Below are 23,034 nucleotides of genomic sequence, written 5' to 3' on the forward strand. Positions count from 1 at the left end.
CGCTCTGCGGCTGCCGGGCGGTCACGAAGCGCCCCGATGACAGGGCTTGGTGGCCATACATGGTGCGGGAGCACGAAGAGGGCTTGCTGCTGGCTCGGGAGAGGAAAGGGGGGGGGGGGTTATCGGGCGCCCTGCGCAGCACTGATAGCACCGAGTGCTACAGAGCTGCTGCAGCTGCTGCGCTGGATTAGTGCCGATAAGAAAGGGGCCCTCGGCAGAGCAGGAATTCAGCTGGCTGCTGGATGCAGATCCCCAGCGTGCTGCTATTCAGCCCCTCCAGAGCCTGACCTGATTTGGATGCGAGCTCCATCCCAGCCCGCCCCGGCTGCCAGTGACGGGGGCAGGCAGCTCAGCTGCCCCAGCCCGGCTCCTTGGGGCACCAGGGTCCCCCAGATCCTGCTGCAGGTCCTTGTCCCGGTTTGTGCTGGGAAGGTGCCCGGGGAGCGGGCTCAGCCGTGCCCGGCAGCCCGCCAAAGCTGGCCCCTGTGGTGTTTCGCTGGTCCCGGAGCTGCCTTCGGGAGCCAGCTCCCGTCGCGCCTGCGGAGGAAGCATCACCACGTTCAGCCCTGCGAACGCGGGGCGCGGGTTCCCAGCACCCGACGCATTCATCATAACGAGTTGCCTCCCGTGACAATTCACGCCCTTCCCTCCCTTTCCATGTCTTGTCATTTTGAAGCGAACGTGGTTTATCTGAACGCCGGAAGGTTTCGTTTCCCTCGCCCGCAGCTGCCGCTGCCATTGTGCGGCGCAGGGCTGCGCTGCCACGCTGCGCTGGAGCGTGCCGCTGGCTCCCTGCACCCAGACGAGCCCTCTCGTTTGCCGAGGCACGTAATTCTGGATAATTACCAGGTCTTAGAAACACGTACAAAGAACCCAGCAGCTGGCGATACGGTGACTTGTAGCTGCACATTTTCCCCCCACGTCCTTTATCTGCTTACCGCCGAGGCTGCCAGCGCAAAATCAGTGTCATTACCCGATGCGAGGGGGGCGTACGTGCACAAGGAGCTGCAATACAGCACACGCCGTTGCCAGATGAACGGTATTAATTGGCTCTTATAGCGCATTAATGATGCCTTGATTTTTTGAACAAATCATTCATCGGATTTTTACCGTTTATTTTGCCATCACTATTGCAGGAGCAGCTCAGTGACACCCCCCAGAGCACACACGCGGGAATTTTGCATTATTCACAACCGTCCTTGCCCTGCCCTGCGCCCCGCCACCCCAGCCAAGGTGTGTGGGAACCCTCTCCCTGGGGCAGAGCTTTCCTGCCCGCAGCCCCAGTGCCAGTTCGGGGAGGGGGGGCCAGCCAGGTGCCCTCACCCCACTCACACTCCCCCCCCGCAGCCCTGGGGCTCCATCTCTCGCCCCGCACACTCAGCCTGAGTCACTCATCACATGTGAGCCACACGCCCCCCCCCCTTCTATTTCGGGGTGCTCCCGTTGCCACCCAGGAAGGTGTTTTTGGGCCCGGGCAGGCACGTCGCTGGGTGCCGGGGTGTGTTTTGCCAGCACGACCAGAAGCGAACATCTCCCAGCCGGAGGCTCCTCTCTCCCGCAGCTGCCGGGGCCCCGCTCGGCCCCAGACGGTGTTTCCACTCCTCTGCTCAGCTCTTGGCTCCTTGCGTTCAGCAGAGCTCGCTAGGTTAGGGGTTTTTGGGGTTGTTTTTTTTTTTTTTGCCCAGCCAAGCACACATATGGCCTTTGGTTTTTTCTAACTCGGTTCCCAAAACTCACACGCTTCCGCAGGCTGCAGCTTCTCCCCGCACGAGTTAACCAGCAGGATTGGCGGTGTCCCGGCTAGAAAAACAAACACGCCATTCTGGAGCGTGGTTCTCCTCCAAGGAAGCATATGCTTTGCGAAGCGCCACAGGTTTGGTTTGGGGTTTTTTTTTGGTGGGTTGTTTTTTTTTTTTTTGGCGTTGTTTCAAGCTGGCCCACCCACTTTTCCATGAAGCTGAAATAAAGCGAGAAGAGCAAACACGGCAAAGGCTTTGCCGTTTCCCCCTGCTTGCGCCTTCAGACGGCAGCGTCGGAGGCAGGAAGGGGCTGCTCCCTGCCCTCCGTTCTCGCTGAATCCAGCTCTGTCCTCGCACAAAGGCAGCAGAAAAAGAAGAGCTGCCCCACGAGCGACGGAGCCCCGCGCCCGGTCCCACCACAGCCCGCTCCTCGCCCACACTGCGCCGTTTTCTCCCCATTATTAGTGACACAAAGCTTGCGATCACCAAAGCGAGCAGCCACGCGCCCGTACGGCTCACGGGGAGCCGCGCACTTCGCATGAGACCCGAATCAAAACATGTTTTTTTCCTGTTAGAGCTGCAAGATCTGCCTTAATACGGGGAGGGGCAGAGCGGCACAGGAAGCGGGGCAGCGGTGCCCAGAGCTCTCCCTCCCTCTCACCTCAACCCAATCTGTGGTTTTAAGAGGGAAAACCAAATATATTTACCCCTGAATCCCCGCCTGCACGGCTGAGCGAGAGCGGGCGCCAGGAGGAGGACATCAGGCATTGGGGAAAGTGAAGGTGGCAACGACGCAGATGGAGGGAGTAGGTGGAGTTCGCTGTTTGGGGGTTACCTGTGCTCTCCCTGAACCCCTCTCTGGTAGGATGGGGACACGACCAGGCTGAGGGACTAACCCCATGCCACAGAGGTGGCCAGGGCTGGACCTGCCCCATGGTGTGAGGGTTTGCAGGTGGTGCCCACAGAGCCACCCTCACCCCTGGATGCTGGCAGGACCTTCTGCCCTCCCTGCCCTAGGGAAGCATCGCCCTGGGGCACCCTGCTTGGCCCTGGGGCCAGAGGAGCCAGCACAGCCTGGCCCCTGTGGCGACCAGCCGGGGCTAGCAGCCCCCAGAGCAGTGCCTGGCCAGGGCTTGGTCCCATCCTGCCCAGCACAGCTGGTGGCAGCACAAGGGCCACCCTCCCCGCACTGTGCTCGGGCTAGGGGCAACCGGAGCTGGGAGCCACCTGGCAGGCACCAGAGCCGGCCCGATGACTCCCTGCCCCGCTGCCTCCCTGCCGAGCTCGTGGCCAACGTGCTCCGCTCCATGCAAGTCACAGTCACAGTCACATTGCAAGCCGGATAATCCCTCCTTGCAATTCCGCGTGTCATTGGGTTGGGGGGTGTGTGCGAGAGATAAAGGAGCGGGGGGAAATCCGAGCAGACAGCCCCAGTCTCTCCTGCCCACCGATTAAGCTCCCCGTAGCGCGGCAAATCCTGCCAGAGCAAGGCAGGTAGATTTGTAACGGCCCTGAATCTTCAAGTCCCCTTTTCCTTTTTGTTGTTTTGCATGGATCAGCCCTGTCAAGTCTCAGCCATCACAGCCTAACGCCGGGCAGCCTCCTCCTTCCGTCAGGAGTCCCCAGGGCATCTCCCGAAGATCAGACCTCGTTAAAATCTCTACTTACTCTGCAAAGCCCCCAAGACCGTGACAGCAGCGCTCAGTTGCCTGGAGCATTTAAGAGTGTGCATGTGTGAATGGACATTTCCAGCTACGCATAGATGGGCTCTTCTGCCATTTCACGTCAGCATCAATCTGGCTATTAATGTGCCTGTTGTTGTGCCTCGTGCTCCTAAATGAGAGAGAAGGAGAGATTTCCAGCCCTCACCATTCCGATGTGGAGGGCACTCCCCGAATTTGGTGCCGCTTGAAAGGCTGACTGCATAGGAGACCAGGTTTGGGGTATCTCCCCAAAACAGAGGATATCCCAAGGAAACCCTCTCCGGGACACCCAGGAACCCAAACTTCAGCCCGGCTTCTGCTGAACGAGACTCACACACGGACCCCCACGGACCAGCCCTGGCCGGGGCCGTGCTTGCAGGAACACGTGGTGGCAGGGAATGGCTGAACACAGCTAAGCGAGGCTCCGAGCGCACCCCGTGCCGTGTCCCTCACCCCTACCCCGGTACTCACCTTGCCTCCCGCAGGGCTTCTTCCAGCCCCAGGCAACTAGCCCTAAAACACCAAGGAGCCTCAGCCAAAGCTGCCTGGCCACATCTGGCTCACCGGCAGTCCCCAGCCCACGCCGACAATACACGTTTCCCCAAAAAAGAAGCAGCAAGCAGGGAAGGCGTGAGGCTAGCCCTTCATTTGAGGCAGACCTCCAGCACGACGACTGCCAAGCTAATGGCTGCCCAGCAGCGCTGGTGTCGGAAAAACAGGCAGGGAACCCAGCCCTCGGCTCCGGGGAAGCAGTAAACACCACCACCTCCTCCCGTCGGGAGTCTGCTGCTCCCGTGCTCTCCTCGTTTGCTTAACAGATAACCGGGTGCCGTAAACCTAAGCCCTGCACCTGCTCGAACCGTCCTGTCCCGTCCTCCCTCCGCGCCTGGCGCTCCCCAGCCCTCTCCGCAGCCTGCCCCAAAGCCCGGGCTCTGCGCCCTGAGCGGGGCACGGCCGGGCATCAGCACGACGAGAACACAACGGGTCAGTCGGTCAAAAAGCAGGGGTTACCTGGCGGGTCCCGGTGGCGAGAGAAATCCAGCTCACCGGAAAACACCAAACAGAAGCTGTTTCAAGCTGCCGCGCGTCCCGGGGTGCCACAACGCCGCCACGCACAGCAGAGCATCAAAGAGCGGACATTTTCTCCATTCGCTCCTTTGCTGTGGCCGTCGGCCACGACCACCGCCGAGCGCAAGGCAAAGAGAAGTCCCCGCCGGGCACGGCCAGCACCAGCTGCGGCTGCTCGCCGCGAGCAGGGACGGCTTTGTGCCACCCGGCGCCTTCTCCGTGCTCGGGAGGTGCGGTGACGCGGCAGCCACGGAGCTCGGTGGCCTCTTTAGGCTTTGGAAACACACAAACAGCCCGAAAGGCAAACACGGGGGAACAGCCGGCCCCAAAGCTGCCAGTTCGCCGCGCTGGGGAATTGTCCTCAACACCAAAGCCCAGATTCCTGGCAAAACCGTGACTCTCCGCCACGTGTTACCCAAACGGGTAAGTTTCCAGGAGGCAGCTAATATTCCAAGGCGAGCGTGAAACACGAGCGTCACGAGGGGAAGGCGCAGGCAGCCCCACACCACCAGGCACGGGGGGTACTCTCCGGCCGGCCCGTGCTCTAACAGGTGCCCTGGCTCCGCAGCCACCGTGCTTTACGCTGGCAGCTTTCCCTCGTGCGCTCCCCATCGCTCCATCTCGGAGCCACGCTCCTGCTGTGCCCGGGCTGGGGCTCTCCGGGCTCATCTTCGTTTCAAACCGGGAGCGGAACCACCCAGGGGGACTGAAAATCCCAATGGGACCCAACGGGACCTCGGAGCAGCGCGGGCTTGCTGCAACGGGTGCAGGGGACTGCTTCGAGTCCTGATCCACAGGCAGCTTTTCCCGAGAGGCTGCTCTTTCACGCTGCAAAGCTTATTCACATCCACACGAACCACCTGTCACTTTCCCTCCCACTGAAATATTCCTGCAAGATCCGAGTTCCACCACATGGACTCTGGTATCTGTTTCTTCGGGAAGCATTAATTACGCACCCCGAGAGACACGCTCTCCCTTTCCTCTGGTACGCCTTCCCGGGATAAAGCACTTCACTGTTTACGTATCGCGACGGCGTTACTAAAATATTTAACGACAGAAGCCAGAACGCTGCCAAACGCTCGGAGAGGAGGATTGCCTCCCCGGTCCCGGAGCTCCCCGCGCACCACGGAGCCCAGCCAGCCCGGGGGCAAACAGGGAAAGGCGGGGCGTGCCCGGGCTCTGCCCGCCGTGGTCTCCAGCGGGGACGGCCGGTCCAGCGGGGCATCCTTTCCAGCACGGGGGGCCGGTAACCAGGCAACGGGGGGACGAGGGAAATCACGGTACCCGGCCGTTGCCATGGCAGCCGCCAGGACCGGGGATGCGGCCGGCCCGAGGAGCAAGGCGACGTCCCGGGGCCCCGATCCGTCCCGGGGCCGCCGCGGGGCGGGGGCCGCGCCGCGCCCCGGAGGATTCCCCGGTAGAACGGGGTCGCGGCGCGGCGGGACGATGCCGCCGCGCCCCGGTTCGGGGACCCCCGAGCCCAGCACCCCCGAGCCGCCCGCCGTCGCGGCAGGACGCCCCGCCGCCCCCTCCCCAGCCCCGCCGGGGGCACCGCCTCGCCCGGACCCACCTGAGCTGGCCGGGCCGGAGCGGAGCGGGCCGGGCTGTCGCTGCCCGCGTCTCCGGGCGGCAGCGGGGGGTCGCGGAGCGGTGCGGTGCGTGCGCGGAGCGGGGCCGCTGCACAAAGGGGAGCGGAGCGGGAAGGGCCGGGCGGGGCGGGGGCGGCGCTTGCCGCCGGCGGGGGGGGCGGCGGGAGAGCCCGGGGGGGCGAGGGGCGAGCGGGGCTGGGGCGGCCGGGAGCGGCGCACGAAGGGCCGGGGGAGCGGCGGGGACGGGACGGGGCGGGCGGGGGGGGGTCGGTCTCCGCCGCCCCCGGCCGGCTCAGCCCCCTTCGCACAGCTGCCATCGGGGTCCGGGCGTGTGCGCGCTTCCCGGGGAGGGGGCGAGGCGTGGTTTGATGGGCATCGGCTGCTCCGACATCTCGGGATCGCACGAGGGTTGGGGTCGGAAGGGACCTTCGGGGATCACAGCGGTCGCAGGACGAGGGGCAACGGCTCCAAACTGGAGGGGGGGATTCAGGTCAGAGCTCAGGAGGAAATTCTTCATTCTGCGGGTGCCGAGACACCGGTTACCCCGAGAAGCTGTGGCTGCCCCATCCCTGGAGGGGTTCAAGGCCGGGTTGGAGGGGGCTTGGAGCAACCTGCTCTGGTGGGAGGTGTCCCTGCCCAGGGCAGGAGGTTGGAACAAGATGGTCTTTAAGGTCCCTTCCAACCCGAACCGTTCTATGATTCGGTGACTCTATGACCATCTAGTCCATCCCCCTGCCAAAGCAGGGTCACCCAGAGCAGTTGGACAGGAACCCACCCAGGCGGGTTTGGGATGTCCCCGGAGAAGGAGACTCCACACCCTCTTGGGGCAGCCTCTTCCAGGGCTCTGGCACCCTCAAAGTATAGAAGTTTTTCATTATATTCAGACGGAATTTCCCGCGTTCCAGTTTGTGCCCGTTGCCCCTTGTCCTGTCTCTGGGCTCCCCTGGAAAGAATCCGGCCCCATCCTCTTGCCATCCGTCCTTTAGGTACCGATAAGCATTGATGAGATGATGCAGCAGGTCCCGCTGCGCACAGGGTGCAGCTGAGGAGGGGGAAGGCTCACACCGGGCGCTGAAACAGCCTTCTCGCTCCAAAGACGTGGACTCTGCCCCGCGCTGTGTGCCTGGTGCGGAGGCAGCGAGGGAAACAGCGACAGCCTGCCGGAGCTCCTCTGAGGCTAACAGAAAATCTACATAGATAAATGGGTAAACACGGTGCCAGAGGCTTTTCTCTGTCGCTCGCCGCCTCCCGAGAGCAGGAAGGTGTTGCTGGGAAAAGGGGATGCCACGCTGCCAGGCCAGGTGGCCCAGTTCACAGGGCTTAAGTCACGTTGCTGGGTCGGATCTCGGGGGCCAGCTCGGGAGGTGGCAGCAGGGACGCTTCCAGCTCAGCGGCACCTGGTTTGGTTTCAGGCGTGCTCAGGACCTGCCACCTGCACCGACACCCCCAGATCCACCAGCTGCAGAAAACCAGCCCCTTTGGGTTTTACCCAGATCGGGTGAGAAAGCAGCACACGCTCCCCGCAGTCACGGCAAAACGCCGTCTAACAGGAGGAGAAGGGCTGGACCCACCGCTGCTGTCAGCAAACGCCCTGCCACGGAGCTTTGCGGCAACCAACCGGTTTATTCCCATCGCACAGCTGGGCGCGTTGGGAGGAACAAGATCCGGGAGGGAGATATGTGTTTAATATAGCGCGGCACAGGCCCCGGAGGGAACACCTGTGCCTGGTGAGATGCTCACGGCCGGGGAGCAGCCTGGTCACAGCCACAGCGGGGAGGGAAGCTTTGGTCCTGGACCTGCCTGGAGCCACCAAGGTGGTGCCCATGGGCTCGGGCCAGGGCCACCACCCCGTGGCTGTGGGCCTGCCCCGAGCTCCTGAGAGCTGGGCAAACCACAGCATCAGCACTGCTCGGTGGTACCTGCACAAACCCAGAGCTCCCCACGGGCCAGGCACGCTGTCAGATGGGCTAAGAGCACGGCTGGGCAGTAGCCGTGGGGCACAGCTCCTTTTCAGGCTGGGCTGGCACACCCCGGTCTGCCTGGCTCCTGCTGCCGCCCTGGAGAGCCATTTCTTCTCGAAAAAAACACCGTAGCAATGCTGTCACCGCTGAGCTGGCTCATCCCCTAATAACTCAAATGCATCTCAGATAGAAATCAGACCGTAATGGCACACAGTCCTCCGTACGTTCATTTCCCTGTTTCCAGTAAAACGTAAAAAGAAAATAAAGCAGCACTGGCATTTCAAGGCAATTATTCAGAAGGGTCAAGAGATAGAGCCCCACACAGAGGAGCTGGATAACGTCAAGTCTCCTTAATGCGTAGGGATAACACGATAAGGCTGTCAGTTACCCTGCAGTGAGCGAGGTGGGGAGCAAGCAGTCGTAATCAAGTTTCAGGCTTTCTCCGACCTTACCCGTTCCTCAGCTGGTATTATCCACCGCACACAGTAAAATATTCTGACGCCGTGATCGTGCCCTGGGTGTCTCTGTGGGAGCTCGGACACAGAGCCCCCGTGCAGGCAGGGGCCAGGACACAGGGCTGGGTGTGCTGGGCGCTCTCCTTCCTTTAGTTCTTTACTTACAAACTTGCGAGGTGCTGTCCAAAGCAAGTAGAATCTAAAAATATGGCAGCGTAGATTTTTTTTTCCTGTATAAACTGAGGTAAAATAGAGACCCCACTATGAATATAGGAAGCAAAGGGTCTGCTGTGCTCCTCCCAGGGAGGGAAAGCGGCTCTGGCCGTTGCTAATGACAAACATCTGCTCCACAGAGCCGCCCCGTACCCAGCAACTCCTCCTTTTCTGGCAAAACTGGGCCAGACCTTTCGCTGGTGTAATGTGGGCTAGCAGCACGGAGGCCAGGCAGGCGACGCTGATTTATGCTAACAAAGGGGCTGGGCTGATCTCCTCACGCGATCCGAGTCAATAGAAGCATTGCCAGCAGCTCCAACCAGGGCGTGATTTCATCTCGGCATCGTACGCTGGAGCTGCCGCCTCCTCCCCGCGCTCCCAGGGCAGCACGGCCCGGCGGGGAACAGGGCAAGGAGCCGCTTCCTCTCCAGAACTATTCCCCTCCAATTTTAAGGTCTTTCCCTTCTCTGTGACGCCCAGCTCGCAAACTGCCCCAAGGCAGCCCCCAGCCTGGTCAGGGGCACGGGAGAGCCCAGCAGCGACGTTAAGTTGTGCGCGGCCATCTGGCTGCGTTTAACCCAATAACATCGTCTTGCATCAGGCCGAAGTCCCTCCTCGCGCTCCGAGTCCCCCTGGGAGCGACCACCAAAGCAGGGGAGGGCAGTGAAGCTGCCGAGGGCCGTGTTGACTAGCCCAGCCCAGACACAAGCCGAAGTTCAGCGACGCTGTGCCGAGTGATGATGTTACCGACCGTGGAAGGGAACCAGCCCGAAACTCTGGGAAAAACATTTTTGTAGAGAAACGTCATCTCCGAAACCGTATAAACAAATCAGTTTTGACACGGCAGAACAAAGAGCTATAAAAGGCTAGAGTTCGGGAAAAACACCACTAATGGGCGGTAATTCACATGGTGCCCGCCAGACTGTATTTTTGTCATTTGCGTTCCTCGGGGAGACACCGGCCTGCGATTTCCAAAGCACAGAGGAGTAGGGAAAGAGCCCGGCCAGCCCAGCCCCTTGGCTCGGAAGATGCTCCAGGGCAGGACGTGGCCGAGCAAGCAGGATGCCAAGCACGGGGGGGCTCCTCGGGGCCGTGCTCCCCCAGGATCTCTTCCCTCAAATGCTGCAGGAGCAGAGGCAAAGCGGTGTCCGAGACGCCTGCTTCATCAGCGCAGCCTTGTCTTTGGGCACAGCGGAGCACGAGAGCGGCGGGCAGGCGGCTTCGCCAGAAACTCCTCACTTCTAACCTGGTTGGGAAACTTCAGCCCTCGGGAAAAGGCAGCACACCTTTCTGGGGGCTGGGAGGAGACACCACCGGACGTCAGGTTTAGAGGAAATAAATTAACTTGTACTAGGGGCTGAAACCATTTCCCTGCCTTGAGAGGCTATTTCAGAGAACAGAGGAGCAATCGCCTCTGAGGAGGTGAAATCCGTGGCAGAGCAGCCGGTCCTCCATGCGCTGAAATGGCACCGTTACCAGGAACATAATTCCGGCAAGATCAGCTCTTATTAGGTTCCAATTTTTGTTTTCTTCTCTCTCAAAAGATCTGTTTCTCCGGCGTGCCATGGCAGACGGCAATGAAACGTTATGAGCTGCTGCTCGGTGCTGAGCGCTGTGACTTTTGTGAGCAGAAACCCCGAGATCCCGGAGAGCCTTTGGACAAACGCGAGCTGGGTCTGTAACTTAAGCCCCGCGGAGTTCACAATTTAACCAGACCAATGTAAAATGGGGAAGTCATGCGGGGCCCCCCCCCTTACTCTGCTCTCAACCGCTTTTTGTTTGTCAAAACCACGTTACCTTCTCCACCGCACATGCAAAGGGGTCAGCAGAGACACGGTGCCTCTGTGTGCCAGGGAGCAAGAGAGCCCCCGTTCCTCCCTGCTGTCCCTCCTGTGACCGGGGGCAGAGGTGGCACTTAGTCCCTTACGCAGGGCACAGATTGTGCCTGGGTCACCCGTGGCAGGAGCCTGCATCCATGGTACCCGGAGGGAAGCCACCACCGCCGCCGTTCTTCTGCTGCCTCCGAGCCGGACGTGCAAACGGGTGACAGCGAGCGGTGCCACCAATGCACACCGAGCCACGTGGCTGGCAACCCCCGACACAGCACACTGGCCGGGGCAGGAATGTCCGCTTCCCCGAGGCCGGAGCCCTGCAGCTCCTCAAAGCCACAGAAAGGGGAGGCTGGTGGCTTTGCCACCCGCTGCAGGTCGGGCACCAGCCTCCCCGAGTCACCCCCTCTCCTGAGGAGCCCCGTCCGCAGCGGGGCACCCCAGCACCCCACCTGGGGAGGACGCTGGGGCTCACCGGAGCCCCACCAGCACGGCAGCCCCACCTCGCACCCCGTCGGACCGCAGGGCTGCTGCAGCAGGTCTGCCCTGGCCCTTTTCACACTTCCATTTTTAGCCGTGGTTTCCAGTGCTGTTCTCACAGCACCGGCAGCTTCTGGTCTGGCTCAGCGTTTTCCCCTCCGAGCAGCCCCCCTGAGCCCATACCCTGCCCAGCCAGCCCCTTCCCACCCCCAGGAAGCTGAACCAGCCTGGCCGTGACCCCCCCGCTCCTCCGGCCTCGGGATTCACCCCAACTTGGGGCAGAGCTTTAGGGCATGGTCTGCGCCCCTGCACAGCTCTGCAGCTGAGCACGATGGAGCTCAGCACCTGCACCTCCCTGCACCCACGGGCTCCGCTCTCTCTCTCACTACCGCCGTTAACCCCACAGCTTCTAGCAGACCATTGCCCCATGACAGTGGGGAGCCTGACCAGGCTGAGGTTTGCCCCACAGCTACAAACCCCCTCCCCAGCCTGGGCTACGGGCAGCTTGTTTGTTGCCAGCAACAAGTTATTCCCCCCCCCCGAGCTCACTGAGCAGCAAAGACCTTCTAAAGCAAAAGCGGTCCCTTGGCCTCTGCACCACCCCCCTTCACGGGAGGCTCGCACACGCCGTGGGAGGTTTCTTGGTTGCTTCTTTGAAAAGCTATTTGAGGTCAGGCTGACTCAGTGTTTCCCAAAAGGCAACAACCCCTTATTGCCTCGGTGCAGGTCTCGAGCAGCCGCCAAGCACCGCCCTGCGCGCCGGGGCCTGATCCCAGTCCATGGGAGAGGCAGGCGCTTTCTGCCCATCCAGAGCCGGACTAGAGCCGTTATCCCGGAGTTCAAATGCTTAACCGCAGCTCTCTGCCTGCGGATAACCTTTCCCACAGCAGGCGGGCCATTCTGGGAACGCGGGGGATGCTCCCAGGAGGTGAGGAAGGGACGTGCCCGGGACAGCCGACGCACCCCGACAATTTCCCATCCTCACTTTGCAGCTCCAGAGCCCGTGCACGGTTGGAGATGGCACTCGCCAACACACACTTATGGGGAACGAGCTTTCCCGGTCCAGAAAGAGCCCAGTGGCCTCACTGTAAGGGATACGGGCCAGAAACCAGGCTGCCTGGTCCGTGCAAAGCCCAGTACTCACATCATTTGGGGAAGTGATGTTCCCAGTCCCTCTGCAGGACACCACAAAGCCCTCTGCTGGGGTTTGCCCCCCACCCCAACCTCCTGCCCAAGGAGGCAGGGGGAGGCTGCAGCGGGTGGCCATCCCACTCCCGTGCCGGGAAGAGAAGGGGCCACCGTGGCTGGAAGTGGCAGAGACAGACTTGTGAGGCAGCTTCAGACTATTTCAGAGACAGCGAGTGAGCTCCCCAAAGCACCGGTCCCTCCTTTAATGTTTCCAGCTGCGAGAAGATGGGTTACAAAGAACCAGTGCCAGTAACCTTTCTTCCTCCTCCTCCTGAGGAAAATTCAAGGCTAAAGGCTCATTACTGCCATTTCGCTAACGTGGGGCAATTGCAGAGGCTGTACAGCCTTTCTTGGGAAAGTGTTTTATTCCGGTCCACAGCATTCACAAGCCGGATTTTGCTACGGCTCTCCCCTGGGCTCATGCCCATGGATTCCCACCCCCCCAGGAGGCTTTACCCCGTACAGCTCCATCCCTACATCACTTCTGCTGCCAAGCTTCTGCTACCAATCATCTACTGCCAAGTGCCCACAAGACCTAAACCACCCCCTTTTCTCCGAGTCATGAGCAGCAACCCAGAGGGTGAGGGGCAGGGAGGGCTTTTGCAGAAAGCCATTCCATCACACGCGCCCACGCGAACGGCAGCAGCCGCAGAGCAGCTCAGGAGCGGGTGTGCATCGGGGTGCTGGGCAGGCGGGGGAGCCCAGACCGGCTACAGGCGGTCCTGGGGGCAAGTGCTTGCTCAGTGCTTGACCACAGCCACGGCACAGAAAAATAGAAAAAAATTTCTCGGGGATTTCTCTCACAGGCAGGAACACGGTTTAAAAGCTGCTTCCTAAGCCCATCCACAAACATGAGAGCGGCCACTGCTCCTCCTAGAGCGTGGTGTAGCCGTATCTCGGAGAAACCAGGGAGTGTGGCCCGCCAGGACAGCTGCACCGTGCCAGATAAGCCCTGTCCCGCGCCCTGGGCATCATGGCTGTGACCCAGCAACATGCAAAGGAGAGCTCTCCCTCGCCATGGGAACCCCACCACATTCCCGCTCCTCGCTTCCATCCGCAACCTCCTCCGGACGGAGGGGGAGCCCTCGCAGCCCCTCGCCCGCCGAGTGTGCCGCACTCCTGCCAGGAAGCACTCACAACACCCCCGGTCCGGACACGTCTATTTACACGAGGAGAACCACAGACACAGGGCGAGGAGGCGTCTGCCAGCCGGCACGGCCAGCCGCCGGCACAGGCTACTGCCTCCTGCGCGCTGCAAGCCCGGGGCCGGCTGGGTGCTGTGCCCAGCTGCCACCAGGCCACCTCCCTGGCACTGGGCAAGGGCAGAGTCACTTTGCAGACACTGTATTTTCAGAGGCCGGGGCAGCGACATGCCCCTGGCTGCACGGACAGTCCAGAGAGAGGTGAGGGGATCTGCTGGGAGCATCGTGCCCTGGTGGCCTCCGAGGGCAGGAGCCCGTGCCAGCCAGAGAGGCACAGTCCGGGCAAGTCTCCATCCCGGTCTTAGTCGTTCTCACTCTGCAGGGGAGAGAGGGGAGAGAAAGGGTGAGGTGCCATGGGCTGGGGGGGATACACCCCCCTTTGATGCACCCGAGGCCACCCGATAAATCTCCCTGCCCCAGCACAGCCCTGCCGTCCCACCTCACCTCCATTTTGCTGTATATCCAGCTGAGGAGCTTTGTCACGCGTGTGTAAACACCGGGCTTGTTCTTCTGGCCACATCCTGTCCCCCAGCTCGTCACCCCGGCCACATACCAGCGGCCGTTGTCCTCGCAGACCAGGGGCCCTCCGCTGTCACCCTGGCAGAGGGGGGCAGAGCAGTGAGGAGACAGGAGATGCCCCTCTGCCGGTACCCAGCCGACACCAGCGTGCTGGAAAAGTGGCCCCGCTGGTCCCACATCACTTGCTGGTGGGACCGTGTGCCCCCGGCTCACCTGGCAGGCATCCTTCCCCCCCTGCAGGTACCCGGCACACATCATGCGTGGGGTCAGGTAGCCCTCGTACACCTTGTCGCTGTTGCAGATCTTGTAGTCGATCAGCTTCACCTCCGCCTCCCGCAGCTTCGGGGACGTGTTATCTGCAAGGCAGGAGGAGCCGTGGGGCAGGGTGGGCCTCGTCCCCACACTGTCCCCCAGCCCCTCCGCAGCACCAGGCGCTTCTGTGGCAGTGAGGAAGAAAGATGGAATTTCTTGGAGGCCTTAATTCTGCAGAGCCGTACAGCCAGGAGGGCAACCACTGCCAGTCACCCCTGCGGGAACGGCCCTCGAATACTGCAGGAGAGCCACGTTTGCTCCTCGTGCTGCGTTCGCAGGTCAGGCTGTGGCTCACAGGAGCTGCCTGCAGAGAGCCAGCATCCTCCCTCACCTTCGTTCTCCCTGGTCTTCCCGAAGCCGGTGATGAAGCAGGACCTGCCGGTCTGGAATCGCTGGCCGTACATGGGGAGGCAGGCTGGGCGAACCTGAGCTGGAGGGAGACATGATGAAAACCAGGCGAGGAGAGAGGCATGAGTCACCCAGGAGCAAAATAGCCACTGAAGTCACCAGCCCTGTGGCCGGGGAGGAGCGTGGTGGGCAGGAAACCCTCCCCTCTGCGCCCACCTGGGTAGGGTCCCTGCCAGCCCACCACCATGTGGGGCACAGCGAGCGGCACGATGCCGGCTGCACAGCCGAGCCCGCGGCTGTTTGCATGCTGGGCCAGCTCCCGACCACAGGACAGGTAGAGAAAACCGGTGTGGTCATAGCAGAGCAGGACGCTCCAGCTGGCAGCAGCCCCAGGGCTGGTTCCGTGGGGACCCGAGCTGCCATTTGGCTCCTGCCCATCCCCGGGTTCTCTCTGTTCCCCCACACACCAGCCCCAGGCGAGCGGCACGGCGAGCCGAGAGGTCTCACCTGAGAGCGTCAGGGGCCTGGAGAGCTTCATGAGGGCGATGTCATAGTCATCATGATCGTCGCTGTAGTTGGAGTTGATGATGACCTGGGAGACGGGGATGCCCTCTCCGTGCTGTTTCAGGTCTGAGACCCCGCCGTACACCTTCCAGTCGTCGAGGATCTTCATGCTGTTCCTGGGCAAAGGGAGAGGTGGTGACGTACTGTAGCGGGGGGGGCAGCAGGGAGTGAGACGCGGGGCACGGGGCTCAGGCTGGATGGCAGCACTCACATGAAGAAGCAGTGGGCTGCGGTGAGGACCCACTGCGCGTCGATGATGGTGCCGCCGCAGATGTGGATCGGCCCGTACTGCACGCTGACTTGCCAGGGCCATTTGTTCACCGAGGTTTCCTTTCCCCCGATGATCCGGCCGGAAATCCTCTGCCCGCAGGCTGGAGGGGAGAACAGGGATGAGAGAGGAGCTCAGAGAGGAGGCAACGCGGAGGGGGGCGCACGCAACGTCCCCGCCACCCGCAGGCGCTGGCGGTGCTCGGTAGTTCACAGGGGCCAGTGGAGACCAAGCAATCTTTACGGTTTTCTATTAGCCAGAAAGTTTGCTGGAAAACGCCCTATTTGCCCAACCCTGTGCAAAGAAAGGAGGAAAGTGCTCCCGAGCCTGTGTTTGGCCTCGCCCGCCCTCGGCCAGGAGCCCTGCCGGCCAGCCCCCTTACTTGTGCATCGGAGGGAGACGTACTTTCCCGTGAGACACTGCGAGCTGCGGGAGAGAAGAGGGAGACGCAGCCTCAGCCCTGTCCCCGTGGCACCGGAGCAGGGCCAGGGCCAGGAGGTGACGCCGCCCGGTACCTGTTGAGGCTCTGCTGGATGGTGTCTCGCTCGTCGGTCACGGCGAGGCTCTTGCCGGGGAGGTGCAGGGGGATGTATTCCGTCTGCGATGCACTGGAAGGGGAGAGGAGAGAGGCAGTGAGGGTCCCCCCTGGCTGGGCACTGTCTGCCTGGTCCCTGCCTTCTATAAGGGGCTCTACACCCTAAGCCTGGGGGACACACACACACAGAAAAACGCCCAGAGCAGCGCTGGACACACAGCCTTCCACCAGAAAAGCACAACGTTGGAGGAAAAAGCACAGTGGATTGTGCAGCCAGCCAGGGCAGGAGGGCCAGAGCAGCGCCCAGGGAGCTGGCAGGGCCCCAGCGCCCGAGCGGGATGACGCATCCTCAGGGAATTACTTCTGAAATCCCAGCTGCCGGCAGGTCTTTCTGGAGAAGGAGTCGTCCCAGGCGCTGCTGCACACCGGCAGCCACTGGCTCTCCGCGCTGGAGTAGACGTGGAGCAAGGACTCGTCGGATGCGAAGCGCACTGTGGGGATGGAGCCTGCGGGTCAGTGGTACCCAGCGCCCCGGGGGGCTCCCATCGCTCCCACCGCCCCCGGTGCCTCACCGCAGCCCAGCTCGTCGCTCCTCTGGGAGCAGTCGACGACGCCGTCGCAGCGCACAGGGCTGTCCTTGCAGCTCTCGGCGGGCTCCTTGTACACGATGCCGGTCTGCGACCGCCAGAACATAACTGGAAGCAAGCGCACGCCGCGGTGAGGCCGGGGTCGCTGGCAGGGACTGCGGTGGGCGCGGGTGCTGCGACCCACCCCGACGGGAGCCTGGAGGTCTGCCACGTACAAGGGCAGTCCCGAACACCAGGCTTGGGTGCAGGGCTGCCGTGTGAGCCGAGGCTGAAGAGCTGCGGGATGCAGGGCTGAAGGAGGACCAGCCAGCCCTGAGCATCCCTCCGTGGCAGCCCAGCAGCTCAGCTGCTGCCAGCCTCTCGCTTAACCCCCCTCGGGCTTGCCCCCGCAGAATGATACCTCCGGCCTGCCCAGTGCTTCCAGCCCAGCAGCTACAGGAGCTGGAGAACCCCCAGTTAGATGTTACCAGGACTAAAGCCGTTCCCCCGGTGTCTGTGCCTGTTCCATCTATGGGTTTGACGGATCCTGCTCTCTACCCCTGCACCTCAGGGAGGGCGAGGGGGGGTGCTCCCAGGGGCGTCCCACTGCCCACTGAAGCCAGCCCAGGAAGAGGAAAGCACCGTGCGGCCCCCCCGCCCCACTCGGGAGCGCAGGGAGCCCCAGCAGCAGCTCTCCTTTCCCCAGCGATCCTGCTCCTGCGTGTCCACCAGATGTCAGGAACACTCAGGAAATGGGAAGAGCGCATCTCTGCCTGTCACCTCCCGGGCCGGGGCTTTCCCTGCGGCACTTCCCAGCCTCGGTGTCCCCAGCCTCTGCTGACCCCCAGCCCCTCATGAAGTCTCCCCCCGCCCCAGGGAGCCCCAAGCTGGGACCTCACTCACACAGCAGGATGAGGGCGATGAGCAGCACGATGAGGATGGAGACGCAGAAGATGAGCGCAAGCCGTCGCTGGCTCATGCAGGGAGCTCTGAACATGGAGGATCCTGGCGGCAGGACAGAGGCAGGGTTAAGGGGCGCGACTGCCTTCCCGGGGTGCCCAGACCCTGCTGCCCACCAGCACATACCAGCAACTCCCCAGTTCCCCACACGCCCGGTTCTCCACAGGACCCACAAGACGTGAGGGAGCAGAGCCATGCACACCACACACCTCCCTGTGGTGTCCCCCCGTCCTACCACGGTCACTGTCCTCTCCCTTGCCCCTGGCACCCCTGGCACCCCCAGGGAAACACCAGCTTGTGCCCAGCAGGGGAAACAGGCACCCACTCCCCGCCTCCCTCCATCCCTCTCCAGCCGGGGTGGGACCAGGGTCAGGGTGGCCAGAGACCACCCTCAGCCCCATCCTCTTACGTGTGCTCTCACAGGTCGTGCAGGGGGTCGGGGCTGCGCTGGACTCTGGGCTGTAGGGCTTGAAGCTAATGCCGAGGACGCTTTCTGGAGGCTGGGGAGGACGGGCGCCGAAGATGCTGCTGACTATGGAGGCATGGAGGCTGGGGGGGACGCTGCTGGGCGATGCCGTGGTCTGTGAGGAGAGGACCATTAGTGGCAGTAACTGCTGCCCACCAGAGAGTCTCCGCAGCTGCCACCCACACAGCCATGAAGGCGAAGGCGACGTGAAGCCGAGCTCCCCAGCACGGCACCAAGCTTCCCAGCACCCCCAGTGATTGCCGCTGGTGGCTATTCCTCCACAGCACCCTGAGCCGCATGGAGTGCCCCTCTCTGTACCACAAAACTCAAGCCGTACCCCATCTGGGACAGCCGAAAACCTCTTTGTCGCAGAGCTTTCCCCCTTTAGGTGGCTGCTGGCCAAATCTCCCCAACTGATGGCTTTGATCAGAGCAATCAGCTGGGTATTTGGCATGGGGTCAGTCACGCTGTGGCCCACTTCCGCGGGGCTAGTGCCCCAATTTATGCATCTGTCCTTAATTAGCCATTTGAAAAATACAGTGCAATTTCCAGCTGTTATTTAGTAATACTTAATAATCAGTGTTTTCCAAGCCCTGAAACGTCCTGCACCCTGGAATGCTGTTCTGCAGTTATGTCACTCCTAATCCATGAATTTGCAAAAGAATATGCATTTGTTTCCTTTCCTCAAGGGACACTCTTCCAAGCGCTTCCATCAGCTTCGGAAGCGAGAGCCTCTCGCCTTCCTTCGGAGGGGACCTGTGTACAAAGCCTGCAATAAGCGCTGTCTCCTCTGCCGTTTGTAAAACCCCAGCTACGCCTCTGGCCATAGGAAACGGCTGCGTGCCTGACGGAAACGGCGAGGGCATCGCCAGCCAGCACGCGGCCAGTCGCCCCCTTCCAGCCGGATTTTCTCTGCCTACCCTCGCGCTTCCTGCCGGGAATCAAGGACCCTAATGAGCACGTCGGGAGCCTGCTCAGGCTCATGCTTTGTAAATACGGCTGTGCCCTTTCTTGCAATGCGGTGGTGTAACTTCCTGGGCATTATCCCGTGAGTCACGCACCCCGGCGTGGCCACGCGTGCTCCCCGCGTGGGGTCTGCTCCAGCCCCAAGCTGGACATCACAGGGGGACACCGCCTCTTAGATGTACTAAAGCACATCTCTCTCTGGGCCTTAGTAACCGCTGGCAGCCCCGGCGCATCGGCCGCAGAGCCGGCCGGCACAGCACCCCGGGCTCCCTGGGGAGGCTCCCTGGCCACCCGCCCTGGCCAGCAGCGGGGTGTGCAGGGCCACCCCCCGGCACAGACCTCCTCCTGCCACCTGCGGGGACCTTGGCACAGGCACTGCTAACATCTCCCGGCCATTGAAAGCCACCTCCCCGGGCTCCTGCGAGCGAGCGTGGGGAGGAGCGGAGGCAGTTCTGTTTCACAGCATCACCCACCCCTTCCCCGCCAGGCAGCCGTAACAAGCCTGAATTCACTCAGCCTGCAGCCAAAGGCCACCTTTCCCTACGCCTGAACTTCACAGCAGCCGCGTGGGCAAGCCCAGGGCGGCCGGGCTGCAGGCTTGGCTTCTCCCGTCCTCCCCCAAGGCGTCCGAGCAGTCACAACGACGGGATTCAAGTTCTCACAGCAAGTATTGCACACCCGCACCGCCAAACATCCCCGGGTACCCTCAGTGCCTGTTGTTAGAAATCACACACAACCAGCAAGGGAGCCGGAGCTGCAGCGGGTCCCGCACTGCTGCTTTGCAGAAACAAAGCCACAAGCGGACGCCAGGAATTTCTCCTAGGAAAAGAATGCCTCCTGTCTACGTGTAAATGAGGTTTTTGTAAATGCCCAGACAGTATCACTGCAGTGGGCATTTGTATGCTGTCTCCACGCGTCTGATATTTCACACGCCTCGCCCTGCAGCAAGCGCAACCCTTCGGTTATCAGCCCAGCAGAATTACAGCGCTGTTAAAGACAAACCTCTCCGCTGTGCTAGGAAACACAGCCCAGCTTCACCAGTAAGCCAGTGATGGTGGATATGAAAGCATTTCTACCTCCAGCGTACAAACATTTCAAACTAACACGCGAAGTTCACTACAGGTTAAATTGTTCTTATTATTCCTTAGCAGGAAACACATGCCCTTTCTTACACTCGGGAGAACTATTAGCTACTTATTTCCTTAAAAGTCTAAAGTCCAAGTATTTTTCTTTCTTAAGACTATGGCAGAAGCTAACAGCTTTTACGAGGGGCTCCCGGTAACCAGCACAACTGGTTGCTGTTGTACAGCCCCTGGAGCAGAGAACAAACAGCAGCAGCAGCTTCACGAAGATATTTCGGTTAAGGAGCGCGTGTTACCCCGGTGAGTGAACTGCGACCTCTGCCCACAAAACCTTTACTCATCCTTTGCTGGCTTTTGAGCAAAAGTCAGACCCGGAGCCATGCCTCTCTCACACGCGCCGCTGCGGTTAAAGCCTTTCTTCTGACGTCCTCTCTGCAAAGGTCCCCGCAGCCGCGAGAGCGTTCGGTGCCGCTGTGGGCTGGCGCCTGAAAGTCAGGCGTGGGAAGGGGGGGAACACAACCAGCCCTTTGGGTGCCAGGGCTGACTGTCACACAACAGGGGAGGAGGAATGCTGGGGGATCCTGGCCAGCTCTGCTCGCTTGGGGGGTGAGCAGACAGTGCCCACCTGCAAGTTTAGCCCTTTGCTAAACTTGCCCTGAGCATAAACGCCACCTTGGTCCACCTTCGCTCTGCTCCCAGGCTTTGAGCAGAGCTGGGAAAAGCCCCAGAGCAGCACCAGAGAAGCCCATCCCCTTCACCCCGTGAGCTGCCATGTGCACTGACCTCCAGCTCCAGTCCCGGCGGCAGAGAGAAGGCCACCAAATCTATGCCAGCAGAGGGCAATCACCAGGGAAAAAGGCAGTGCGGGCCGGGTTGGAGGCTCAGGATCCAGGCGTGATGGGGAGGGAAGGCAGGGAAACCAGCCAGAAGTCACCCACGGTTTCGGAGTGGGAGGGAGAGAGGAAGAAGCCAGGCAACACCTGGGGTGTTGCAACCAGACCCAGGACCCAGCCGTGTCTCGGAGCAGCAGAAGGGCACAGCAGCTACCCAAAACTTGGAGCATCGAGAGGGGAGAGAAGCGGCCTGGCTGAAATAAGCTGGAAGGAGCTGCCTAAAGAGGTGATCATCTTTCCGAGCTGAGCTGGGCAGCCCGCCCCTCACAGCCAAGCGAGGAACTGGCTCCTTCACCTGGCTGTGGAGCCCTGATTGTCCACGGCGGATTAGCCCAGCAAGCACACAACGGCGACGTGGTCCTCACGCTCACCCGGGGCAAAACCCGCCCAAAGATGTGAAAGCCCCCGTTTCCTCCTGCTGACACCCATCCCGCTCAAGCGTCACAGCCTCCCTGGGAAGGGACAGACGCCCAGTCCAGGGGACAAACCAGGCAGGAGCTGCAGGAGGACGCTGCCGAAACCCAGATGCTGCAAAGGGGCAACACACGGGGAAGTGAAATCCCAAAGCACGCCAGGGCCATTTTGCAAACGCAGGTGACAAGCCACATCGATTGAGTCAGCCCCATCTGGCCAGGGACAGGTTGCCCTATGCCCGTGTGAGCAGCCCTTCAGGCAGAGATCAGAAAATGTTCCAGGGGGGTGAGTAATCGCCGCTCACCCCATTCCACGGACGGGCAAACCAAGGCGCAGGCAGATGAAGTGCCTCTCGTGCAGTTGCAGAGCCGAGGGTGGCACCCGGGACTCCTAATGGCCCAGTTAATCCAAGCGACAGAGCCGAGGTGGCCCAGTGGGGATGCCCAACGTTGGGTAATTCTCTCCATACGCGAGCATCCCAGTTCCTCCCCTGCTGTCACCAAGATGCCGTGCCACTGCCCGCTTTCGGGGCCACCCAGAGCCGGGGTCACACTGCAAAGCAGCGCTGGGGACAGGCTGCCCTCCATCAGGACCTGGCACAAGCCCGCTCTGCCCCTGCTCCTGGCTGCCTCCAGGGCACCCGCACAGCAAGGGGCAGGAAGAGGGTGGCTTTTACAGCTGGTCCTGCCTCCTCTCGAGCCCCATCCACCCCATCCCTGCTGGCTTTGCACATCCCGGACGTCGCTGGCACAGCCGGCAGTGCTGGTAATTACCTGCTGCCTCGCCCGGGCGGGCTCAGCCCGGTGCCCAGCCGGGGATGGATGTTTTCCTCATGACAAGATGCTCAGTGAGGCCCCACGGCTGAGACTAAGCAGTCCCTGGTCCACCCGGCCCAAAAAGAGCACGGGGAAAACTGCTGGGAGAGCGGGCGAGGGAGAGCAGCGGGGGCCAGGGCCACCGGCGTGCTGTCACTGCTGCCAACGTGCAGCCCCATGGGTGCCAAGCGGCACCGGCTCCCACCAGCAGCACCAGCCCACCCCACCAGCCGGTCTCCCCGGTTCCAGCACGGAAAAGCAACGGTGCTGGGATCCCTGACACCTCACAGGGCTGAAGCCGGGCGTGCTGGCGGCAGTCCTCCTCCTCCCGCGTGCCGAGGGGGTGCCAGAGGCAGCAGCCCCACAGGCAGCTCACCCCAAGTCCTTCTCCCCGCCGGCAGCCACAGGCTGCTGCGAAGGCAACGCCCCAGAGAGCAGGAGGGAGAAACCGGGCCCTCCACCAAACCCCCGGGAAAGCAGGTCCGTACGGCCACAGGACAACCCCCGGTTCTCCCAGCAGAGCTGGGGGAGCTGCCCGCGCCTTACCGGGGAGGCTTTGCCGTCCATGGGCCGCTGCAGGGCTGGGCTGGGATCAGAGGTCCGGCACAGCCATCCTTCGCTGCGCAGAGCCAAGTCAGGTCCGCGGGGACGGGGCAGAATCTGTTTGGCGAGCGGGCTCGTACGTCAGTGCCAGCGCCGGGCGCGGAGGGAAACCAGTCCGACCTGCCGCCCGGCTCCACCGCTGCCTTGTTTCCCAACTGCTCCAGGCACAGCATGCAAAATACCTGCTGCCGGTGGCCCCAGCCAGGCACTGAGGAACGCCGGGCAGGGGCAGCAAGATCCTTGGTTGTGGCCACGGTGTGGGAGAAGGTGAGGTCTGGCCCTGGGGGAGGGCAGTA

At 61.9% G+C, this 23,034-nt stretch overlaps 1 protein-coding gene across 1 annotated transcript; it reads right to left on the reverse strand.

The window, feature by feature from the left end:
• Positions 1-12,577: 12,577 nt before the first annotated feature.
• On the reverse strand, positions 12,578-22,702 carry TMPRSS13 (transmembrane serine protease 13). The gene is made up of 13 exons (XM_074162395.1): positions 22,682-22,702; positions 17,909-18,080; positions 17,443-17,544; positions 16,546-16,668; positions 16,335-16,464; positions 15,954-16,046; positions 15,821-15,864; positions 15,382-15,541; positions 15,114-15,286; positions 14,590-14,688; positions 14,160-14,302; positions 13,872-14,024; positions 12,578-13,743 (listed from the first exon to the last, which is right to left on the reverse strand). The coding sequence occupies exons 1-13, from the start codon at positions 22,700-22,702 to the stop codon at positions 13,729-13,731; spliced, it is 1,428 nt and encodes a 475-aa protein (XP_074018496.1). The 3' UTR covers positions 12,578-13,728.
• Between the last annotated feature and the right edge of the window lie 332 nt (positions 22,703-23,034).

The sequence above is a fragment of the Numenius arquata genome, chromosome 22 (assembly GCF_964106895.1).
Source record: "Numenius arquata chromosome 22, bNumArq3.hap1.1, whole genome shotgun sequence".
Classification (NCBI taxonomy): domain Eukaryota; kingdom Metazoa; phylum Chordata; class Aves; order Charadriiformes; family Scolopacidae; genus Numenius; species Numenius arquata.